Source organism: Gadus chalcogrammus, chromosome 15 (assembly GCF_026213295.1).
Source record: "Gadus chalcogrammus isolate NIFS_2021 chromosome 15, NIFS_Gcha_1.0, whole genome shotgun sequence".
Lineage (NCBI taxonomy): Eukaryota > Metazoa > Chordata > Actinopteri > Gadiformes > Gadidae > Gadus > Gadus chalcogrammus.
The window spans coordinates 8,733,459-8,753,839 of record NC_079426.1 but is presented as its reverse complement, the minus strand read 5'-3'; the positions used below and the strand labels follow the sequence as shown (position 1 = coordinate 8,753,839).

The 20,381-nt window shown below is 48.2% G+C and overlaps 3 protein-coding genes across 3 annotated transcripts; all 3 read right to left on the bottom strand.

The window, feature by feature from the left end:
* Window positions 1-1,465: 1,465 nt before the first annotated feature.
* Window positions 1,466-2,710, bottom strand: wu:fj16a03 (uncharacterized protein LOC335475 homolog). Its single transcript, XM_056609366.1, has 3 exons — window positions 2,629-2,710; window positions 1,945-2,043; window positions 1,466-1,836 (listed from the first exon to the last, which is right to left on the bottom strand). Exons 1-3 carry the CDS (start codon window positions 2,672-2,674, stop codon window positions 1,751-1,753), a joined length of 231 nt encoding a protein of 76 aa, XP_056465341.1. The 5' UTR covers window positions 2,675-2,710; the 3' UTR covers window positions 1,466-1,750.
* A 7,584-nt stretch (window positions 2,711-10,294) lies between these two features.
* LOC130405181 (cytochrome c oxidase subunit 7A-related protein, mitochondrial-like) lies at window positions 10,295-11,559 on the bottom strand. The gene is made up of 3 exons (XM_056610203.1): window positions 11,356-11,559; window positions 10,890-11,024; window positions 10,295-10,740 (listed from the first exon to the last, which is right to left on the bottom strand). Exons 1-3 carry the CDS (start codon window positions 11,422-11,424, stop codon window positions 10,603-10,605), a joined length of 342 nt encoding a protein of 113 aa, XP_056466178.1. The 5' UTR covers window positions 11,425-11,559; the 3' UTR covers window positions 10,295-10,602.
* Window positions 11,560-13,137: 1,578 nt separating this feature from the next.
* On the bottom strand, window positions 13,138-18,397 carry LOC130404977 (potassium voltage-gated channel subfamily G member 3-like). The gene is made up of 2 exons (XM_056609931.1): window positions 17,647-18,397; window positions 13,138-13,777 (listed from the first exon to the last, which is right to left on the bottom strand). Exons 1-2 carry the CDS (start codon window positions 18,270-18,272, stop codon window positions 13,138-13,140), a joined length of 1,266 nt encoding a protein of 421 aa, XP_056465906.1. The 5' UTR covers window positions 18,273-18,397.
* Window positions 18,398-20,381: the final 1,984 nt, after the last annotated feature.

The following is a 20,381-nucleotide window of genomic DNA, read 5'->3' as shown; positions in this document are numbered from 1 at the left end:
GGTTAGGAGTTGTTTAGGGGTGGGGTTAGGAGATGTTTAGGGGCGGGGTTAGGAGTTGTTTAGGGGTGGGGTTAGGAGATGTTTAGGGGTGGGGTTAGGGTTTTCTTGGGGGTGGGACTGGGGTGTAGTTAGGGGTGGGGCTAAACAGTGATTAGGGGCGGGGTTAGGAGAGTGATGGGGCGGGGCTAGCGAACCAGAGCAATGCTGTGAGTTAATGAGTAGGACTCCGGGTGCTGACAGGAAGTGACATCACAGGGCGTAGAGGGGTGGTTCCTGGGGGAGGTCCGCCCCCGAGGGCAGCTGTTTATTTTCCTCCTTTGAGCCATATGTTTCTTTAGGTGTTATTGTTACTGTACTGTAGGTCAGTGAGTGGGGCGGGGCCAGCTCTCTCTCTCCACCCCCTGTCAGCGGTGTGTATATAATGGGTTTCCTCTTGTGTATATTTCTGCTGTCACTCGTCATGTGTCCGCTCCACCACTAGGGGGAGACTGTCGCTGCTCCTCATCCGTCAGCATCTGGTCACATGATGTGTTTTAGCCAATGGGGAGGGGTGGTTGTCCCTGCCACTCAGAGCTGTGTACCTATCCTGGATGTGGGATTGGAGAAGGGGGGGCTCCGTTCATAGTGTAGTATAATCTATCCATCTATATCTATCTCTCTGGCCATATTTCTACATGCCTATCTATCTTATGTCGTTATATTTCTAGCGCTCTACTTCTATCTAACGATCTCATTATACTTCTGTCTCATCGTCTCTGCTTTCTGACGTTTTGTTTTTTAATGGAAGGGTTTGAAGAGATCAGCTTCAAGACTCAAGTGAAACGGGGGAGGGGGGGGGGGGAGGTTGCTGATAAGAGATTTAACTTGATCATGTGATGTGTTTTGAGCCAATCGTATCTCTCATGCATTCCTGTCAGAAGACAGAAACCGTACTGAAGATTTCATCCATAAGTAAATAAACATTTTAAACCAAGGCCCGTGTATGTCCCTTTCTTCCCTCGCTTCACCTCCAAGACCTTGAGAGTCCTCCGCCACCTCCTCTCCTCTCCTCACCTCGTATGTCCTCTCCTCTCCTCTCCTGGACAGGTGTGAGCGTGGTACTGCTGTTTTAAGGTTCTGCTCCTCAGGTTAGAGGTCAGAGGTCGGGTCAGAGGAGAGCAGTAGCCTCACCTCTGTTCCTTCAGAGGGATTTGAAATGCGGAACATTTAGCTTTTCAACTCTGATTTTTCTAATTATATTGTTTGTTAGACCCTCTATCATCTCAGTGATTGTAGTTGGAATGAGAGCTGACCCCAATGTTTGATCTGATTTCAGTCAAAGGGTTTGCAGACTGGTTGTGTTTGAGTTCAGACTGAATCAACAGACTCAACAGACCCTGAACCCTCGTGACCCGCTCAACGTCCGCTGTCCGATTAGTGTTGACACAGTGTGTTGTTGTGTGCTTCAGAGTCGACGACATGGACACACTTTCATCAGTTTATTTCACTCAAATACATCAGAATAAAGGTTTGCTTGAATCTAGTAAGCTAAGCACTGATTAGCTGGGTGCTGGTTAGCTGAGCGCTAGTAAGCTCAGCTCTAGTCAGCTGAGCTCTAGTTAGCTGAGCTTCTTGTCCGATAAGATGAAGGCAGACAGAACAGACGTCAGGTCCAGGTGAATTGAGGAGAAGGACCAGAAGAGCCGACCAGAGGAGCCGACCAGAGGAGCCGACCAGAGGAGCCGACCAGAGGAGCAGCCCTGCGATCCGTTCAGGCGTTGCAGAGGCTGGTGAAGCAGCACTTCCAGCCCTGACGCTCACACAGGTCCAGACGAGCACAGCCCTTCTCTCCGGTCACTGCACACACACACACACACACGCACACGCACACGCACACACGCAGGTGTTGTCAGAGGCGGTGGAGGAGTTGATTGTTATTGGAGGTGGTGGAGGAGGTGTGCATACCCCGGGTGTAGCAGGCCTGCTGGGTTCTGCTGCTGCAGCTCAGGACCTGGTTCCGGACCATCAGGTGGTCTTCTCCATAGCACTGGATCGTGAAGTCAGCTGAGTAGCACATCAGTAACACTATGAACTACACACACAGAGCTGCACACATAGCGCTGCACACAACGACACAACTACACATGGAGCTACACACACAACTACAAGTGGTCGTAGAGCTACACACACAACTACAGACTTAGAGCTATCACACAACTGCACACAGAGCTACACACACAAATACAGACATAGAGCTATCACACAACTGCACACAGAGCTACACACACAACTACAGACATAGAGCTACACACTACTACACATAGAGCTAGCACACAACTATACACAGAGCTACACACGACTCCACGCATAGAGCTTAAACACATAAATACACACACAACTACACAAATAGAGCTTCACACATCGAACTACGCACACAACTACACAAACAGACACACACATTTAAATACACGTACACAACGACAATTAATTCCATTAATGCAACTGCACACACATAAGCGCACAAGCTACACATACAACTACCCACATCACATAACTCCACACAAAGTGTGTGTGTGTGTGTGTGTGTGTGTGTGTGTGTGTGTGTGTGTGTGTGTGTGTGTGTGTGTGTGTGTGTGTGTGTGTGTGTACCCAGGCAGACCGGGAGCAGGAGCAGTAACAGCAGGTAGGCCTTCATGTTGGTTCAGAGGTGAATGAGACTTGAGAGCAGCAGCGGCATTTTATAGGCTGCTGTACACACACACACACACACACACACACACACACACACACACACACACACACACACACACACACACACACACACACACACACACACACAAACAAACAAACAACAAACAAACAAACACACACACACATGCACAGACACACACACACACCCACAAACCGACATACACACATGCCCAGACACACACACGCACCCACAAACCGACATACACACACACATACACACAGACACACATGCACAGACATACACACGCACACACACGCACGGAGAGAAATACACAGGCACACACAAACCCAGACACACACACACACACATGCACAGACAGAAACACACAGACACACACACTCCCAGACACACACACACACATGCACAGACACACACACACCACACACAAACGCACGGACAGAAACACGGACACACACACACACACGCACAAACACACGCACACGCACACACAGGCACACAAACACACGCACACACTGTTGCACAACGTGTGTCCCAACCCGTACGTTGGGTGATGGGGCAGAAGTCATGGTCCTGAGCAGCAGATGCAGTGTTGCCGCGACGATGCGGTTTGTACAGGATATGGTTTGTACAGTGGCAGCGCAGTGTTGCCGTGGCGAAGCGGCGATCCTCCTTCAAAGCGCACCGTCGTCAACGGTAAAGTATAGAGCCTAGAGACATGTGACCTAATGCTGAGCTCATCTCTGCTGTCCAAATGAGAGGAGGACCCAACACACACCGGATGAGGGACTTTACTGTCTTTATCAACAGTATCTCAAGAGTATCTCAAGAGTATCTCAATAGTATCAACAGTATCAATATAATCAATAGTATGTATCTCAATAGCATCAATAGTATCAATAGTATCAACAGTATCAATAGAATCAATAGTATCTCAATAGTGTCAATAGTAACTCAATAGTATCTCAATAGTATCGCAATATTATCAATAGTATCTCAATAGTCCTCATCCTCATCCTCATCCTCATCGTCATCCGCTTATCCGGGGTCGGGTTGCGGGGGGAGCAGCTCAAGCAGGGGGCCCCAGACTTCCCTTTCCAATAGTATGTATCTCAATATCTCAATAGTATTTCAATAGTATCAATAGTATCTCAACAGTATCTTAAGAGTATCTCAATAGTATCTAATTCTCCTCCATATTGAAGGCAGGAGGTTGCTGTGCACTGAACACTGGAGGTGAGTTGGTGCTACATGTGTCAGACCCAGGACAAGGACCAAGACTAGGACCAAGACCAGGACCTAGACCTGGACCAGGACCAGGCCCAGGACCTGGACCAGGCCCAGGACCAGGACCAGGACCAGGATCAGGACCTGGACCTGGACCAGGCCCAGGACCTGGACCAGGCCCAGGACCTGGACCAGGGCCAGGACCAAGGCCCAGGCAAAGGACCAGGACTGGACCAGGAACAGTAACAGGACCAGGATCAGACCAGGACCAGACCAGTGCCAGGACCAGGACCAGGACCAGACCAGGATCAGACCAGGACCACCAGGCAGCTGGTAGAGGTTAGAAGGTCCTGAACAGAGGCTGCATTGTATTTGGTCTCTACTGCACCTCCTCGCCCAGGAGAGCGAGTTGTCATTATTGATCGCCCAGAGAGAGAGAGGACAGACAGAATGTTCTGGACAGAGTTAACCCTGGAGCGTGTTGACCATTCATTTACCGGTATTTCTGCTGAGTCAAGGCGGCCAATGATTGGCTCGGAGGCAGACTGTGAACTTTCGTCTCGTTGTGACTTAGCAGAACGATCGGTCAGAGCTGGCCTTGAGGGGCTGCATTGTGGGTAAACTGGGCAGTTGGACGACAACAGCAGACAATGTGGTTCCTGCCTGGCCTGGTTGTCATGGTTCCCCTGCCGCCTCCACCCGCAGACCAGCAAAGGGCTGCACATTATGCTAAAGGTCTCTCTCTCTCTCTCTCTCTCTCTCTCTCTCTCTCTCTCTCTCTCCCTCTCTCTCTCTCTCTCTCTCGCTCTCTCTCTCGCTCTCTCTCTGTCTCTCTGTATATTACCACTAGAGGGCCCTAGACCCCTCCTCTTCCTGTTGGTCTGTATGCTGGTCCGTTTCTATGCCGACCAGAGGCTCCATCCCAGTACTCCCGTCTCCTGGCCCAGTGTAGGGGGGCCTGGGTTACGTTAGCACACTGTCGGGGTGCAGAATTAAGGAATGTGTTTAGGATTTATTTCTCTCGCTATCTTAGTATGTTAGCATCCACGCGTCTGTATAAGGCCTACTGCCTGTCTCTCTGTCTCTGTGTCTCCCTGTCTAACCGATCACATGTCTGTCTCTCAGCCTCCCTCTCTAACTAATCCACCCATCTGTCTCTCTGTCTCCCTGTCTAACTGATACACCTGTCTGTCTCTCTGTCTCTCCGTCTCCCTCTCTAACTGATACACCCGTCTGTCTCTCTATCTCCCTCTCTAGCATGCTAACGTCTTAGCATCTCATGTGACATTACGGCCATCAGCTTGTCAGCGTTGTCACGGTAGCGGCTCCAGACCATAATTGAGGCCACGGCCTCTACAATAATGACAACGGCCAGCTGCTTCCATTAGGGCAATAGGACACCACCAGCTAGGAGGCATCCTAGCATCCTAGCTAGGAAACAGGATGCGTCCTAGCTGGTCATATCGATTGGCTTCCTAGCTAAGACGCCTCCCTATATCCTCGCACCCTCTCATGATCGAATCCTCGTATCCTAGGGAGTTAGCCTGGTCAGAGAGACGGATGGATGATAGGGGATGGCTGATGGGAGGAAGGAGGATCCGGGCGTCACCTGCTCCGGGTGAATGGTCAGGGCTGGGGTGTTGACGGAGGTGTGACCTTACGCCTTCGCACCAGGAGGGTTTCCATGACAACACCCACCACCTTGTGCGAGGGGTCTCAGCTTCCGGCTGCCTCCTCTTTCTCCTTTGGTTGAAGCCGGGCTAAGGCCTATAGCTCCGCCGCTAATGAGCTAGCCCGCTAATTAGCCAACCCACTGTAGACGGTAATCAGCAGCCTGGCTCCTGTCTGCTCTCGTCCGGCCATTAGCACGGAGACGGTAGTGCTAATGAGCCGGGCGGGGGGGGGGGGGGGGGGGGGGGGGTGTCTCCTCCTCATCACTCTTTAGAGACATCAGAGACACTCATCCTCTTCTACCTTCAGCTATCAGCGACCTACAACCACCTCCTAAAGACACCTCCTCCTCCCTCCACCTGGGCCTACCTTCCACACCTGGTTAGCTACACTTGGTTAACTACACCTGGTTAACTAGCTTCTCCCCGCCCCCCACCCCCCCCCTCCCCTGTCTCTCTGCCTCCTGTCTGTGTTGATGCAGACTTCTCTTCTCAGGCGCTGAACCCAAATACTGGAATGAGATTGATGTCATCTTGTGGTGTGTTTGTGTGTGTGTGTGTGTGTGTGGTGTGTGTGTGTGTGTGGTGTGTGTGTGTGGGTGTGTGGTGTGTTTGTGTGTGTGTGTGGCCATGTGTGTGTCCATGTGTGTCTTTCTGTGTGTGTTTGTTTGTGTGTGTGTGTGTGTTGTGTGTGTGGTGTGGTGTGTGGTGTGTGTGTTGTGTGTGTGTGTGTGTGTGTGTGTGTGTGTGTGTGTGTGTGTGTGTGTGTGTGTGTGTGTGTCTCTCAGATTCAACACGTTTGGTTTCTCCTATTCCAAAACAAGGAAGGGAGAAATGATGATGTCACAGGTTGAAAGATGTGTTGTTGAATAATTCAGATCTGATTAAATAATTCAGATAATGTGAATCAGCCTTTGATTGGTTCCGCTTTCAGTGCAGCATTGATTGTGATCCACTCTAAATCAGGGCACATCAGTAGAACAAAGATGCCTTACTTATTGAGAAGTAGATGATGATGATATTAATGACATGATATATAGTTATAGTCATAAACTTTAGTATAGTAAAACGTACAGATTGACTGGCCTCATCACCATGGAGGTGTGAGAGAGATCACTACTGGTCCTTCAGACAATGTCCTGGTGTCTGAACCAGGATGAAACCATGGCAACGGCCCCATCCCACCTGGTCCTGGTTCAGACCCCCTCCCCCAGACCCCCTTTTCTCTCTCTATCTCTCTCTCAATTAAATTTTATTAAATTTAAAAAAGCTTAATTGAGATGAGAAATAAACATTTGCATTGCCAAAGCAAGTGAATAATAAAGAAGTCAAAGTATAAAACGTGAAATACAAAATATGTATACCTATCTGATATTATACTACGTACTCAATATCTAAAAAATAAAATGTGGGATATTATCAAAATTACAATTAGTATCTCCTTTAAACAGATAATTAAAGATACACCCGAAATAAACAGTATTTACAATATGGAAGAAGTGTGCAATAGTGCAATCATTGTGGAAAGAGTGAGTCTGGGGTTTGAGGTCCTTCTTTCATCACAACAGTTGAGTAATCTGGCTGCTGTGATCGCACATCGTTGTATTCTCTCTCTCTCTCTCTCTCTCTCTCTCTCTCCACTTCTCTCTCTCGTCTCTCTCTCTCTCTCTCCTCAATCTCCTCACTCTCTCTCTCTCTCTCTCTCTCCCTCCTTAGTTTGTGTCGTGCTGTGTACTAGTTGTGTATCCTAATGCATATTAATGATGGAATATATAATAGAGGCCTGATATTAAATATTTGATTGACAGGTGAGTGTCATGGCAACTGTGGGTTGCCAATGTGTTGGCCCCTCCTCCCTGTGTCTCTGCAAGATACAGGATGAGGAACGCCTCGCCTCATTAGTGCTGTGACCCCCAACCTGACCCTTAACATGACCCAGACCCAGACCTCCACCCAGACCCCCACCTGGACCTCCACCCAGACCTCCCCCCTGACTCCCCCAGACCCCCACCCAAACCTCCATTGGTTAGAGGATCTTGTCGTTAACTTTGAGTCGATAAAGTTTTGGTTTAGAAGCAGATGGCTGTGATGTTTACGCCCCGCCGTCCCAGGGGTCGGCTTCCTGTCAGGGAGGTGTCTGATTGGTCGATGGAGAGATGTCTTCATCCTGATTGGTCCCTGGGGGTGTTTACAACTGCTGCACTTCATCACCCTCTCTCTCTCTGAGGGAGGGGGGGGGGGGGGGGGGAGGGGAGGGAGGATTGATAGTCTCAGGATAGACATGTTATGTTTGGATGAATAAACACAAGATATATATTTAATAAATTAATATCAAACATAAAATTATCTTAAAGGCCACAGCTTGGCTGGTTCACAGCAGTCAGTAAGTCTGTCTCCCTGTCCCCGTTTCCTCTCTCTCTCTCTCTTTCTCTCTCTTTCGTGGAGTCAGCCCATAGAGGAGGAGGAGTAGTAGGAGGATGAAAAGCATTCAGCCAAACATAGCAGGAGCCACCATCCGCTCCTCTCCCTGTCTACCTCCAAACACATACGCACACACACACTCAGGCACACACACACAGAAACAGACACACACACAGACACACAGGTCATGGTTGTTATGACCATCAATAGATGATCTCAGAGCGGTTCTCTTCATGGTGACAGAATCAGGCTAGCTCTACGTTAGCTAAGCATAGCCTCCCTGACAGCCTCCTCACGAGCTCCCGTCGGCATCCGCGCTCCAACTCTCTGTGGGTGGAGGAGAGAGGTGGAGGAGGAGAGAGGAGGAGAGAGGTGGAGGAGGAGGGGGAGGGCGGGGGAGGAGAGAGGGTGGAGGAGAGAGGAGGAGAGGGAGGTGGAGGAGAGGAGGAGGAGGAGAGGGAGGGAGGTGGAGGAGAGGAGAGGAGGGAGGTGGAGGAGGAGATAGAGGGAGGTGGAGGAGAAGAGGAGAGTGAGTTGGAGGAGAGGAGCGGAGAGAGGAGGACCTTGGACTCTAGGAAGTGCTAAGTGAATGATCTACCAGCTCCTGCTGTAACCACAGCAACCACATCAATACAATGGTGTGTGTGTGTGTGTGTGTGTGTGTGTGTGTGTGTGTGTGTGTGTGTGTGTGTGTGTGTGTGTGTGTGTGTGTGTGTGTGTAATATGTCAGCTTATCCGTCTTGGCCCCGCAGGTGGATGCTTTAATAACATGGATTACTCTCGCCCCCACACACACACACACTCTACCCCTCTCTGATTCTGTTTAGCCTCCCGTCAAGACACCTGGAGGCGGCTATGTGGGGAGTGATGCAAGTCTCCAGTACAGCACCACGACTGCCAAAGCTACTACGAACCAGTATAAACCACAATGCCCACAAGATCTAACTCTAGTAACCCACTGCCCACTATAATAACAATATAACCTATTCGCCCAATATAACTAACAAGTATAACACAAAAACCACCCACTATACTAACCAGTATAACATTATGCTAACAATTACAACATTATACTAACCACTATAACAATACTTACTATTATACTAACTACTATAACAATACTTACTATTATACTAACCACTATTATCATATTAAGCGATACGATATTCAACACATGGATCAAAGAAGCTTTAATATATGTAAATTATGTATATTATATGCATATAGTATGTATATTATGTACAGACTCGCATGTCGTGATGACTTGATACTGGTCATCAGTATTGATTGATACAGGTCATCAGTATTGATTGATACAGGTCAGTATTGATTGATACAGGTCAGTATTGATAGATATTGGTAAGTATTGATAGATTGATACAGGTCAGTACTGATTTATACTGGTCAGTATGTTGTGAGTTATTTGGTTCTGATTATTGTCGCTCCATTCATTCGTTTTTTAAAAGGCGAACAGATGGTTTGCGTTACGTTCAATATGAGACTCCATCAGTCAGGAGTACTGATGGAGTCTCAGTCCTCTGGTCTGATGAGTCTCAGTCCCTCTGGTCTGATGGAGTCTCCTCTGGTCTGATGAGTCTCAGTCCTCTGGTCTGATGGAGTCTCAGTCCCTCTGGTCTGATGGAGTCTCCTCTGGTCTGATGAGTCTCAGTCCCTCTGGTCTGATGGAGTCTCAGCCCTCTGGTCTGATGAGTCTCAGTCCCTCTGGTCTGAGGAGTCTCAGTCCCTCTGGTCTGATGAGTCTCAGTCCCTCTGGTCTGATGAGTCTCAGTCCCTCTGGTCTGATGAGTCTCAGTCCCTCTGGTCTGATGAGTCTCAGTCCCTCTGGTCTGATGGAGTCTCAGTCCCTCTGGTCTGATGGAGTCTCCTCTGGTCTGATGAGTCTCAGTCCCTCTGGTCTGATGAGTCTCAGTCCCTCTGGTCTGATGAGTCTCAGTCCCTCTGGTCTGATGAGTCTCAGTCCCTCTGGTCTGATGAGTCTCGTCCCCTCTGGTCTGATGAGTCTCAGTCCCTCTGGTCTGATGAGTCTCAGTCCCTCTGGTCTGATGAGTCTCAGTCCCTCTGGTCTGATGAGTCTCAGTCCCTCTGGTCTGATGAGTCTCAGTCCCTCTGGTCTGATGAGTCTCAGTCCCTCTGGTCTGAGGTCTGCTTTCCCCTAGCAACACTCCATCTCACCAAGGAGGGATCGCTCCTCCGTTGTCATGGTGACGCGGTGTCGGCCTCAACCTCAACCTCTGATTTGCATTTTAAGGAAGACAAAATAATTAATTTCACAAAATAAACTTTATTGTTCTCAGAGGAATGACAATGGTTGTTGTAAAGGACGTACGAACATAGAACTCTGTTGGCAAATTAATCTTCTGGATCAGCGTAGCCAGCGGACACAGGACCGCTGAGGGGGTTCAGACCCCCGCCTCCCCCCGGCCTGACCCTGGACCAGCCCCCCCCCCCTGCAGGTTAGAATCAGAAGCGGAGACGGAGGACGACAACAAGCGAGTGAATAAATAGCAAGCGTTTCCGTGACGATGGTCAGTGCGTGAGGAGGTGAGGTAGCCGCCCTCGCTGTGAGTGGACAGGTCACTTCCTGGGCTGCGCGGCGATGTAGAGTGCCATGACGCAGTAGAGAGCCCCCCCGATGGTCAGACCCATGGTGGTCCGGTACAGCATCTTGTCCATCACCCCTCTCTTCAGGTGGACTGGGATGCCATCAGCCTTCTGCACACCGACACAGACACAGACGCACTTTAACAACCCTGTTGACCTCCCACCTTTAAGGGTTATGCCCTCAAACGATTAGTTAACACGGTTTTCATGGGAGCGGGATTCGTCCTGCTGTACCCGAGGGTCAGTGGTCAGGTACGTACCTGGAACATTTTCTGGAGGGCGGGGACCCTGTTGGCGCCCAGGTACTCGGCTTGACTAGCCGCCTCGGAGACGAGCTTAGTCGGCGACGCGAAGATCAACGGCGACGGCTCGGCGGGCAGCCCGGGCTTCAGGCCCTGACGGCAGAGCAAACAATCATCACACGGTGATCACAATGACCGACGAGCTCCTCATGGCCTACGGTTCATCGGAGATCTGGGAGGGGGCTGATCGATGTGATTATTGTTTGCTCCATCTTAATAAGCCCTATCTGATCGATGGGGCTTATTCAGGTGGTCCTCCGTAGGACGCTAACTAGCCTGTAAGATCCAGAAGGTCACCATGGTGGAGGTGTTCCGTTCATCTAAGATAACTTTGTGTGATCACCTCAACCGAGCGGATTGGTGCTGGACGATCTGTTATCAGACCCAATGAATCTGATCGAAGGTCACCGGGTCGGCGGTTTACCTGCGGGACGTAGGCGGAGGTGGGGGCTCCGGTCAGCCGCTGCGTCACTCCGTTGAGGCGGTAGTACATGATTCAATGTTTTAATGTTTTAATGTTAGAGTTTGAGTTAGAAGGTGTAATCTATGGAGAAATAACAACCACTGCTCGTCCGCAGAGAGGAGGGGGTCCTTGCAACCCTTGCTGGCGGACCGGGACGACGTCACCAACCATAAAAGGGCCTCCTCATAGCTGTCCGCGTCTCGCCATGTTCAAAATAATACAGCAGAACAATTCTTTACCCGTAACCGAGTCAAACATGTTTATTAATACCAATACCAATACCAATGTTTTTCAACGATCTATGCAAAAAACAAGAGCAAAATTAAAGCATGTAATTTAGCCTACTTTTAAATTCAAAAACATATCCACATAATATAAACTTTGCGTATTGCCGATAGCCTACATTATTCCAATTATAAATCTGGTTTCTGAGCAGTCTTAGGTTTTAAAGAAACATTGCTTTGCATGCAAACAGCCCACGGAGAGCACAGTAAAGTCTTAAAGAATTAATATTTGCTTTATGAACATTCAAGGCCTCTACTTTTTGGAATGTATTCCACAGATTCACGTATATTAAAAAATACGCACTTCAGTTCTGACAAGAGCGATGACATTATGACCATAACGAGTAAAGTATTGTTTTATTTATGCACAAGGTTCTAAAAACGGTGGATTCTGCAATATAATCATATAAACCTGAAGAAAACGTGTATAAAATAGAACAAATGTGGGTAATCTAGTCTAGTCTATAATTGAGTTGAAATGATTTAGTTAATTGCGTAATTTAGCAAGGGCAAATACAACTATACTGCAGGCAATCGGTAGAAGATTTCAAACAATACAGTACGATACAAACAATACTATACAAACCATCAGAAACAACAATAGCAAAATGTCCAAACAATACATCACATATAAAACATCATAGAGAACATCCACCTCATAGCCTCCTGTTTTAAAACTGTTGTTTCAAAGGATGAGATCAGAGATGACAGGTTGGTCTTTCTTCAGCAGGTTTAATGTTGTGTTCATATACCGACGCCTCTGATGAGGGGGGGGGGGGGGGGGGGGGGGGGGGGAGCACCATGGGTCTGCTGCTCGGACTGAAAACCCTGATCCATGTTCTACCAGAACGTCTCGTCTGGTTCTACCAGAACATCTCGTCTCTCCTGGTTCTACCAGAACGTCTCGTCTGGTTCTACCAGAACATCTCGTCTCTCCTGGTTCTACCAGAACGTCTCGTCTGGTTCTACCAGAACATCTCGTCTCTCCTGGTTCTACCAGAACATCTCGTCTCTCCTGGTTTATAGTCTTAAGAAGCAGGTTCTCCAGGTTCTTCAGATTAGTCAGTCCTCAGCCTCCCTCCACCCCTGGCCCCCTGGGTTGGGGCCTGGGGCTGTCCCCTGGGTATGACCCGTGACATCACTCCCGCTGAAGCTGCGTCTTCTCCTCCTGAAACGACGCACCGGTTGAGTCCCCGTCCAGCGAGGCCAGTGCCCCCGGCGGTGATGAAGCACCATGCAGCGACTCGTTTGCTCACAAAGCCGCCATTTTGTCAGCGTGAACACGGCAATGCCGATGTGGTTGTAAGTAGCCCTTGTCTCCCCCCTCATGCCAATGTCTCCCCTCTGGAGCACATGTCTCCCCCTGGAGCACATGTCTCCCCCAAGAGCCCATGTCTCCCCCCCCCCCCCGCTCCTGAGGGTCCGCCCCCCTCAGGTCCTGAGGCCCCGCCCCTCCCGGTCAGGCTCCGCCCTCATGGGCCAGGCTCCGCCCACAGCGGGCGTGGCGGACCTTGAGCTCCTGGTAGCACTGGACGAAGCTGTGGTAGATGAAGGTGATGGGCAGGGCCAGCAGCACGATGCCGCTCACCACACACAAGCCCCCAAGCACACGGCCCGCCACCGAGACCGGGTACATGTCGCCATAGCCCACCGTCGTCATGGAGATGATCACCCACCAGGAGGCGGCGGGGATGCTGGCGAAGGCCGGGTTTCCCCGGTCCAGCCCGTGCTCCAGGAGCTGGGCCAGGGCGCTGAAGATCGCCATGGCGACGCAGACGAAGATCAGCAGCATCACCATCTCGCGGTAGCATCGCCGCAGCGTGAGCCCCAGCGTCTGCAGCCCCAGGAAGTGGCGGGCCAGCTTGATGAGCCAGAACACCCTCATGATGCGCAGCACTCGCAACGTCACGCCGGCCCGCTGCAGCTGGGAGTCCGCCCCCGTCAGCGACGTCACGGCGACCGACACGTAGTAGGGCGTGACGGACAGCAGGTCAATCAGGTTCAGTGGCCGCCGGGCAAACTCACACTTGTCCTGGGAGACGGCGAAGCGGATGATGACCTCGGCGGTGAACCAACCGATGCACACCGCCTCCATCACCCTGCAGACAGCCAATCACAGTTAGGCTCAATAAACAGCCAATCAAAGTGAGGCTCCACACCCAGCCAATCACAGTGAGGCTCCGTACACAGACAGTCAATGCAGTGTGATGTAAAGCTTTACATATTGTATTGCAATGGTTTACAAATTGTTTTGTATGATTTACATATTGTAATGCTTTACATAATGTAATATAATGCTTTACATAATGTAATATAATGCTTTACATAATGTATTGTTATGCTTTATATTGCAATGTGTTACATATATACTTGACATAATGTATTGCATTAAATATTGTAATTTAAGGCTTTACATAATGTAATTCATTAAATATTGTAATTTAAGCATTTACATAATGTATTGTAAGGGTTTACGTTATGGAATGCTTTAGATAATGAAATGTAATAATTTCCATAATGTAATGCTCTCCATAATGTAATGATTTACATATTATAATTGAATGCTATACATAATGTAATGTAAGGCTTTACATATTGTAATTGAATGCTTTACACAATGTTATGTAATGCCTTACATAATGTAATGCTTTACATATTGTAATGTAATATCTTACATAATTGAATGCTTTACTCTTTTTTTACCTAATATAATACTCGACATGATGTAATGCTTTAGATAATGTAATTTAATGCTTTACATAATGTAATAATTTACATATTGTAATGTAATGCTTTACATATTTTAATACTTTACATAATGTAATGGTCTTAGTGGCGCAAATGAGTGTGCATGTGTCGAACAGCGCGTGACACCTCATCAGCCTATGATGGGGGTGTCCGTATCCCGGGCCTAATTAATAGCATACATGTGCACCTGTGGGCATTCCAAGAGGGAATTCCCTGGCGTAAGTGCCGGTGGTTCCAGCTGTGAGAAAGTTTTGTCGGGCGTAGCATACCGACACAAACATATAATGCCAGTTCTTTCAGTCAATTAGTTTACGCAAACTAAAGGGGGGTTGGACTGGAGTTAGTGAAAGAGATCAACCTATTCTGTTATTGATGCTTGTGACTATCTCAGTCCATAGGCTACTAAAACCTAAAAAAAGAATCAGATGATTAGGCAAGCTGCTCCTCAAAATATAGGATAAAGGGTAGAATTTATGCACTTTATGCATCTTGAAATCTCCTATCTGAGCTGACAGCTGAAGCTGCGGTTGGTCGGAGTCTCCAACACGTTTTTTAATTGAATTACCTCTAGTCCTATTCATCCCCAAATTGCAATGCGACATGCCTGCCGCCTCCTAGTCTGACCTATGGAATTAATTTTGCCATAAGAAATAATGCTTTACAATCAATTGTCAGTCATAGCTGTGTTTTTGGCGTAACATGCATTGAACCAACATCTCCCATCCCAACCTGGCGCAATGAACTTAACGAGTAGGTATAGCCTATTTTAGGCTACGTTCTCCGCGGAGCAGATGGTGAAATGAAAGAAGCACAAAGGACCCAGCCTCCCTCACTTTAGCTTTACCCAAATAATTTAACCTTTCGTATAGCCTACAAAACCAAAGACATTTTCTTAGAATGTTGGGCTACAGCCAGATGCAAATTTTTTGTTAATGCATGATGACAGCTCGCCCACAGCAGCTCTTTTAAGTTCGGAAAGTTTATCCTTTTCCACGTGTGATTTGTGTTGGCAACGTTACTTTAGAAAAGTAATTAGTTATTGTTACTCACTAATTGTTCCAAAAAGTAACTGAGTTAGTAACTGAAATACTCTATAATAAAAGTAACTTGTTACCAGGGAATTATTATGAATTACTCTATAATAAAAGTAACTTGTTACCAGGGAAAGTAACTATAAAAAAAAAATTAAAAAAAGAGAAAGTTGCTATATGTCAAAGAATTTGGATTTTTCTGAGCAGTTTTCACTCGGCCTTAATGTGTTAAGTGGTTGAACTGCCCATTCAAGGCCCTGATATACTTCCAACTGAATTTGTATTTGCTTAGTTGCAATGGCTGTGGAACATCTGCCGAATACTACAGAAAATGCCAACTTTTCATCAGATTGCGCCGGACTCGCCATTTCTGCTGCTTCATCGAATCTGTTTGATGTGTGCGTGTGTGTGGCGCGCGTGTCCTGGCTTGTGTGTAAAAACACTGGCTCCGATTGGCTACCATGAAACATGACTGCCATAGCCAATCATAATCGCTTATATTTCTTTACCCACCCGGTCTACTCACTAGCAATTTGTGTTTGGAGCCAGGGATACGTTCGGATTACGCAGTTTATTCAATCAATTCATAGTAACGCACCGCATTTAACGTACAGTAACGGTAACGGCGTTGTAACGACTGAAACAGTACTTAGTTAGATTACTCCGTTACTGAAAAAATCACGGCGTTAGGTAACGCCGTTATTTTTTTATTACAAACACTTGACTAGTGTCACAAATTACTATTGCATTTTTTAGTTCATCTTATGAGCAGTGGCGGGCCGTACTATTAGGCAAACCAGGCATTTGCCTGGAGCCCCAGGCCCCATAGAAGGTTTTTGGGGCCCCCAAAATGCCCCAATGCATATATTTTGTCCCCATATTTATTATATTTTATAAAAATCTCTTCAAATAGTAGCATCGGGATGTCTAATTACTCATATTTTGACGATCTTTCCGTGTGCACCCCCCTTCAGTCTGCACTACATGGACTATTCCATGTTACGCGCATCACGCTCATCACGCGTATGCAGAAATGATGTCAAATTCAAAACAGTAAGCGGTAAGAGAGAGAGAGAGAAATCGAGTGAGACATAAATCGAGTGAAACATGAAGCGATCGTACGAAAGCGGGTCACATAAAAATAAGAAGAAAGACCAAAGGCAGGACTTGCTTTCAAAGCTGCCAAAGCTATCCAGCTTTTTTACAGCCACCGCAGTGTTAGCGGGACCGTCGGCGGCTCAAGAGCAGCCGTCAACGTCGTTTGCTGTCACGTTACTGCTCCTTTCATTCCAAGTGGCTCTGGCTCAGCCAGTAGCGATGCTAATGACGTGTGTCAACAAACTGACGGAGATGCCCCTAAATTACGGTTCGCCTGGAGCCCCCAAAGGGCTAAGTTCGCCACTGCTTATGAGTCAAGTTATGGTACTATGTGCTCTGAAGGTTTCTACTAGTCTGTGGCCGAATTATTTTCTGATTAAACACCATTTGCCTGTCACAAACAGTCTTCCCGTCCGCGCGTCTTCCATTCCCTAAAGTGCACTCGCTCACAGATGAGCGTAATATTCAGCGTGTCATTCAATCATCCACTCGGTCCCTTGTTTCACCACTACTACCCCACCTCCAGCAGGGAAGTAACAATATTAGGCCAAAACATTGCTAAGAAACGAAATATTTCATCGATACAGGCTAAAAAATAATTGAATTCGTAGCTACCAATGTAGTTTCTTTTTTTTTCAACGAAAAGTGGGGCGGACATTGGCCTCGCGGCCTCAGGTTCCGGCGCCCTGCTTAATGTAATACTTTATATATTGTAAAGCTTTACATAATGTAATACTTTACAAAATGTGATGCTATTATAATGTGATGAAAAACTTTCCAAATTGTAATGTATTGCTTTCTATTTTGTAATACTTTACATAGTGTGTTGAGCTTGATTGTTTTGTAGGGGGCGAAATAAGTGTACCTAAATAAAGTAACCTCAACCAAAAGATAAATCCTATGAACTCATATCAAAAACCGACCGATTCACACGTGAAGCGGGCACTATTGAGGGTTAGGTTATAATTAAGATAGGTACAATGATCTGGCTCCATTCCAGTTCTCAGTGAGTGATTCTGTTGGACCTGAATCCAAACAACACCGTAAAGTACGGTAACTACTAACAGGACCGTGAGTCTCGCGAGTCGGACCTGTTCTCCCCCACCACCTTGCCCTCCTCTGTGCGCCAGTCCGGGAGCGTGCTCGCGCAGAGCATCACCATGGAGACCAAGACGAACAGCATGGAAACCGAGGCGAGGACCTGGGCCGCGAGAGACGAGGTAGGCTCCTCGAAGGTCCTCCGCGTGCTCTCCAGCCACCGAGCGAGTCGGGAGGCGGGCTCGGTGGCTGGAGAGCACGAGGGCCCTCCTGGGAGCCCCTGTGGCCCCCGGAGGTCCCCCTCCTCCGGGAGGGCGGTGAAGGTGTCCGTCAGGCGGTCGTCCAGCCGCCGCTGGCAGCAGGGCTCCAGGTCGGGGGTCTCGAGCCCCCAGTAGCGCATCTCGTGGTAGAAGGACAGCTCGCACATCTGCGGCGCGAAACGCAGAGCGCCGCGGCGCACGTACAGCAGGATGAAGCCGAATGCCTCCGCGTGCCGGTCGAAGAAGAACTCGTTAGTCTCGCGGTCGTAGTCGTCGCACACCTCGAGCACCTCGCGCTCCGACGCGCACCTGTGCAGGCGGCTCACGCGGCTCAGCGGGAAGTCCCGGATCACGTCCCCGGAGAAGACGTACCGCGCGCCGCCGACGTTCAGGACGCACACTGTCTTCCCGAACTTCATCCTGGTGCGTGATGATGTCCCCGTGCTTGTGGGGCTCGTCACTTCTCTGTCCCCGTGCTCGTGGCGCGTGTCACTCCTCTGTACGGTTAGAACTTGGAGTCGGTCTGAACTTCCCCGCAACAGCCTCTGCGTCCGCACGTAGTGAAGACTGGCGGAGCGGCCGTAGCGCGCTGAGTGTAGGAGACCGGAGCGTGACGTCAGCGCTACGTCATCCGGGAAGGAGAAAACGTCAGGTGTGTCCTCTTTAGCTTCCCGCGTAAAACAGATCACCTGTGATCACTGAAGACCAGATCTGAGTAACTAGACGAGACTAGACTGAATACACTCACTACACTTACTCACTCTCTAGAGGAAGGCGTGATACATGATGTGTAGCTCTGGTCTCAGCTCAACCTGATGAGAGTTAATCATCATTCCCTAGTTCCTCGGATTGTTCTCTAGGTGTTCCAGCTTGTTTACGGTTCATTCCAGTGAACTGAAGCGGTGTGGCGCTCTGCCATCCCTCTTCTGTCCATCCCAGAGAAAAACGAACCCCCTTCTTCTCTGATGAATGTATACAGGATATATATGCTATACTGTATACATACAGTAAATCTATACACAGTATATATAGGCTACGGTATATAATGCAGGATGTACATTTACAGTATATATATATAGGCCTACTGTGTATATATACAGTATATATATATTTATTATAATCAAACACTCTCATTCTCTGGTTCTTTGTTTTTACAAGATAGTTTTTATTGCATGATACAATTCGACAAGAAATTCAATGAAATTCATTCAAACTGTGAAGAAACCATGATACTATTATATATTGAATTATTGTTCTTGACTTGTACAACTTCTGATCTGATTACAAGGCAAAGACTTTTTAAACAGCCGGTCTTCATGAACTCACAACCAAAGTGTCATTATCCTCTAGCTTAGCTTAGCATCAGTCCTGTTAAAACCACTCCTCTGAATTATTATATCCACAAGAGGAGCCTGTCTGCATCAACAACTGTTTCATAAATCAGTTCTGTAGCCTTCAGATTCAGACAGAGGATACTCCCTAACCCAGTCGGCTGGAGTAGACGCCTGTATGAGGGGTTTTCTACTGACTGGGTGTTTCCTAAAGGGTTATCTAGTGTTTAAAAAAGGCTGGATATAGAGCTATCTATTATAAGGGATATTAAAGGAGGCATATTATGGTGTTTTCCCAACAAGTAAAAATAGCATTTGAGTTCCAGAAAACATGTGTTAAAGCTGTTTGCTGGATATAGCTTCTAGGAAAAACAATCTCGCCTACCGCTAATCCCCTCTGTTTCAGTCACTTCAGAATGCGCTGTTTCTGGTGTCTGTAGCTTTAATGCAAATGAGCTGCTGCCCATTGACCAATGAGTTGTCAGACTGAACCACAGCATGAATGAGAAAGGGATTGTTGCCGTTTGCGGACTCCTGGAGCTCTATATTTATATAATATAATATAATAATAATATTATATATGGGTATTTATATAATATTATATCTAATATCACGGCCAAAAGCTAGGTGCGCCTCGATTGATATTATGAATCATAAAGACTGCGTCTGACGTCTCTGGTACTTCCACAACAAGTAAAGACTCGTAGTGGGGGATATATCGGCCATGGTTGAGAAGAATTGGGGGAAAGGAACTTTGGCTTTGACTCTCTGAAGTCCATGAACCGCGACATGGAGGTGAAAGGGATTCTACTCCGGGAGCTTAGTTGCCGGACTGCCGCCGAGCTCCCCGCGCCGGACCTGCCAGGTTTAGCAGCTGTTCAGCTCCCGGAGTACACTCGCTGGAGCAGCCGGAAAGCTTCGGTGGCAGTTCAGCTCCCGGAGTACACCGCTGGAGCTGCCGGACTGCCGCTGAAGCCTCGGCGGCAGTCCGGCGAGGGTAGCTCGGCGGCAGTCCGGCAGAGAAAGGGATTGTACTCCCGGAGTTTAGCTGCCGGGCTGCAGCCGAGTTCCCCCCGCCGGTGCTGCTCGTCCGCTGGTCCACAAAATCGTAGCTATGCTTTGATTGGCGGGGAGTGGGGAAGTGGGAGGTAATATTCAAGTGTGCCACCTTCAAATGGGAGGGGGTGCCGAAACTGA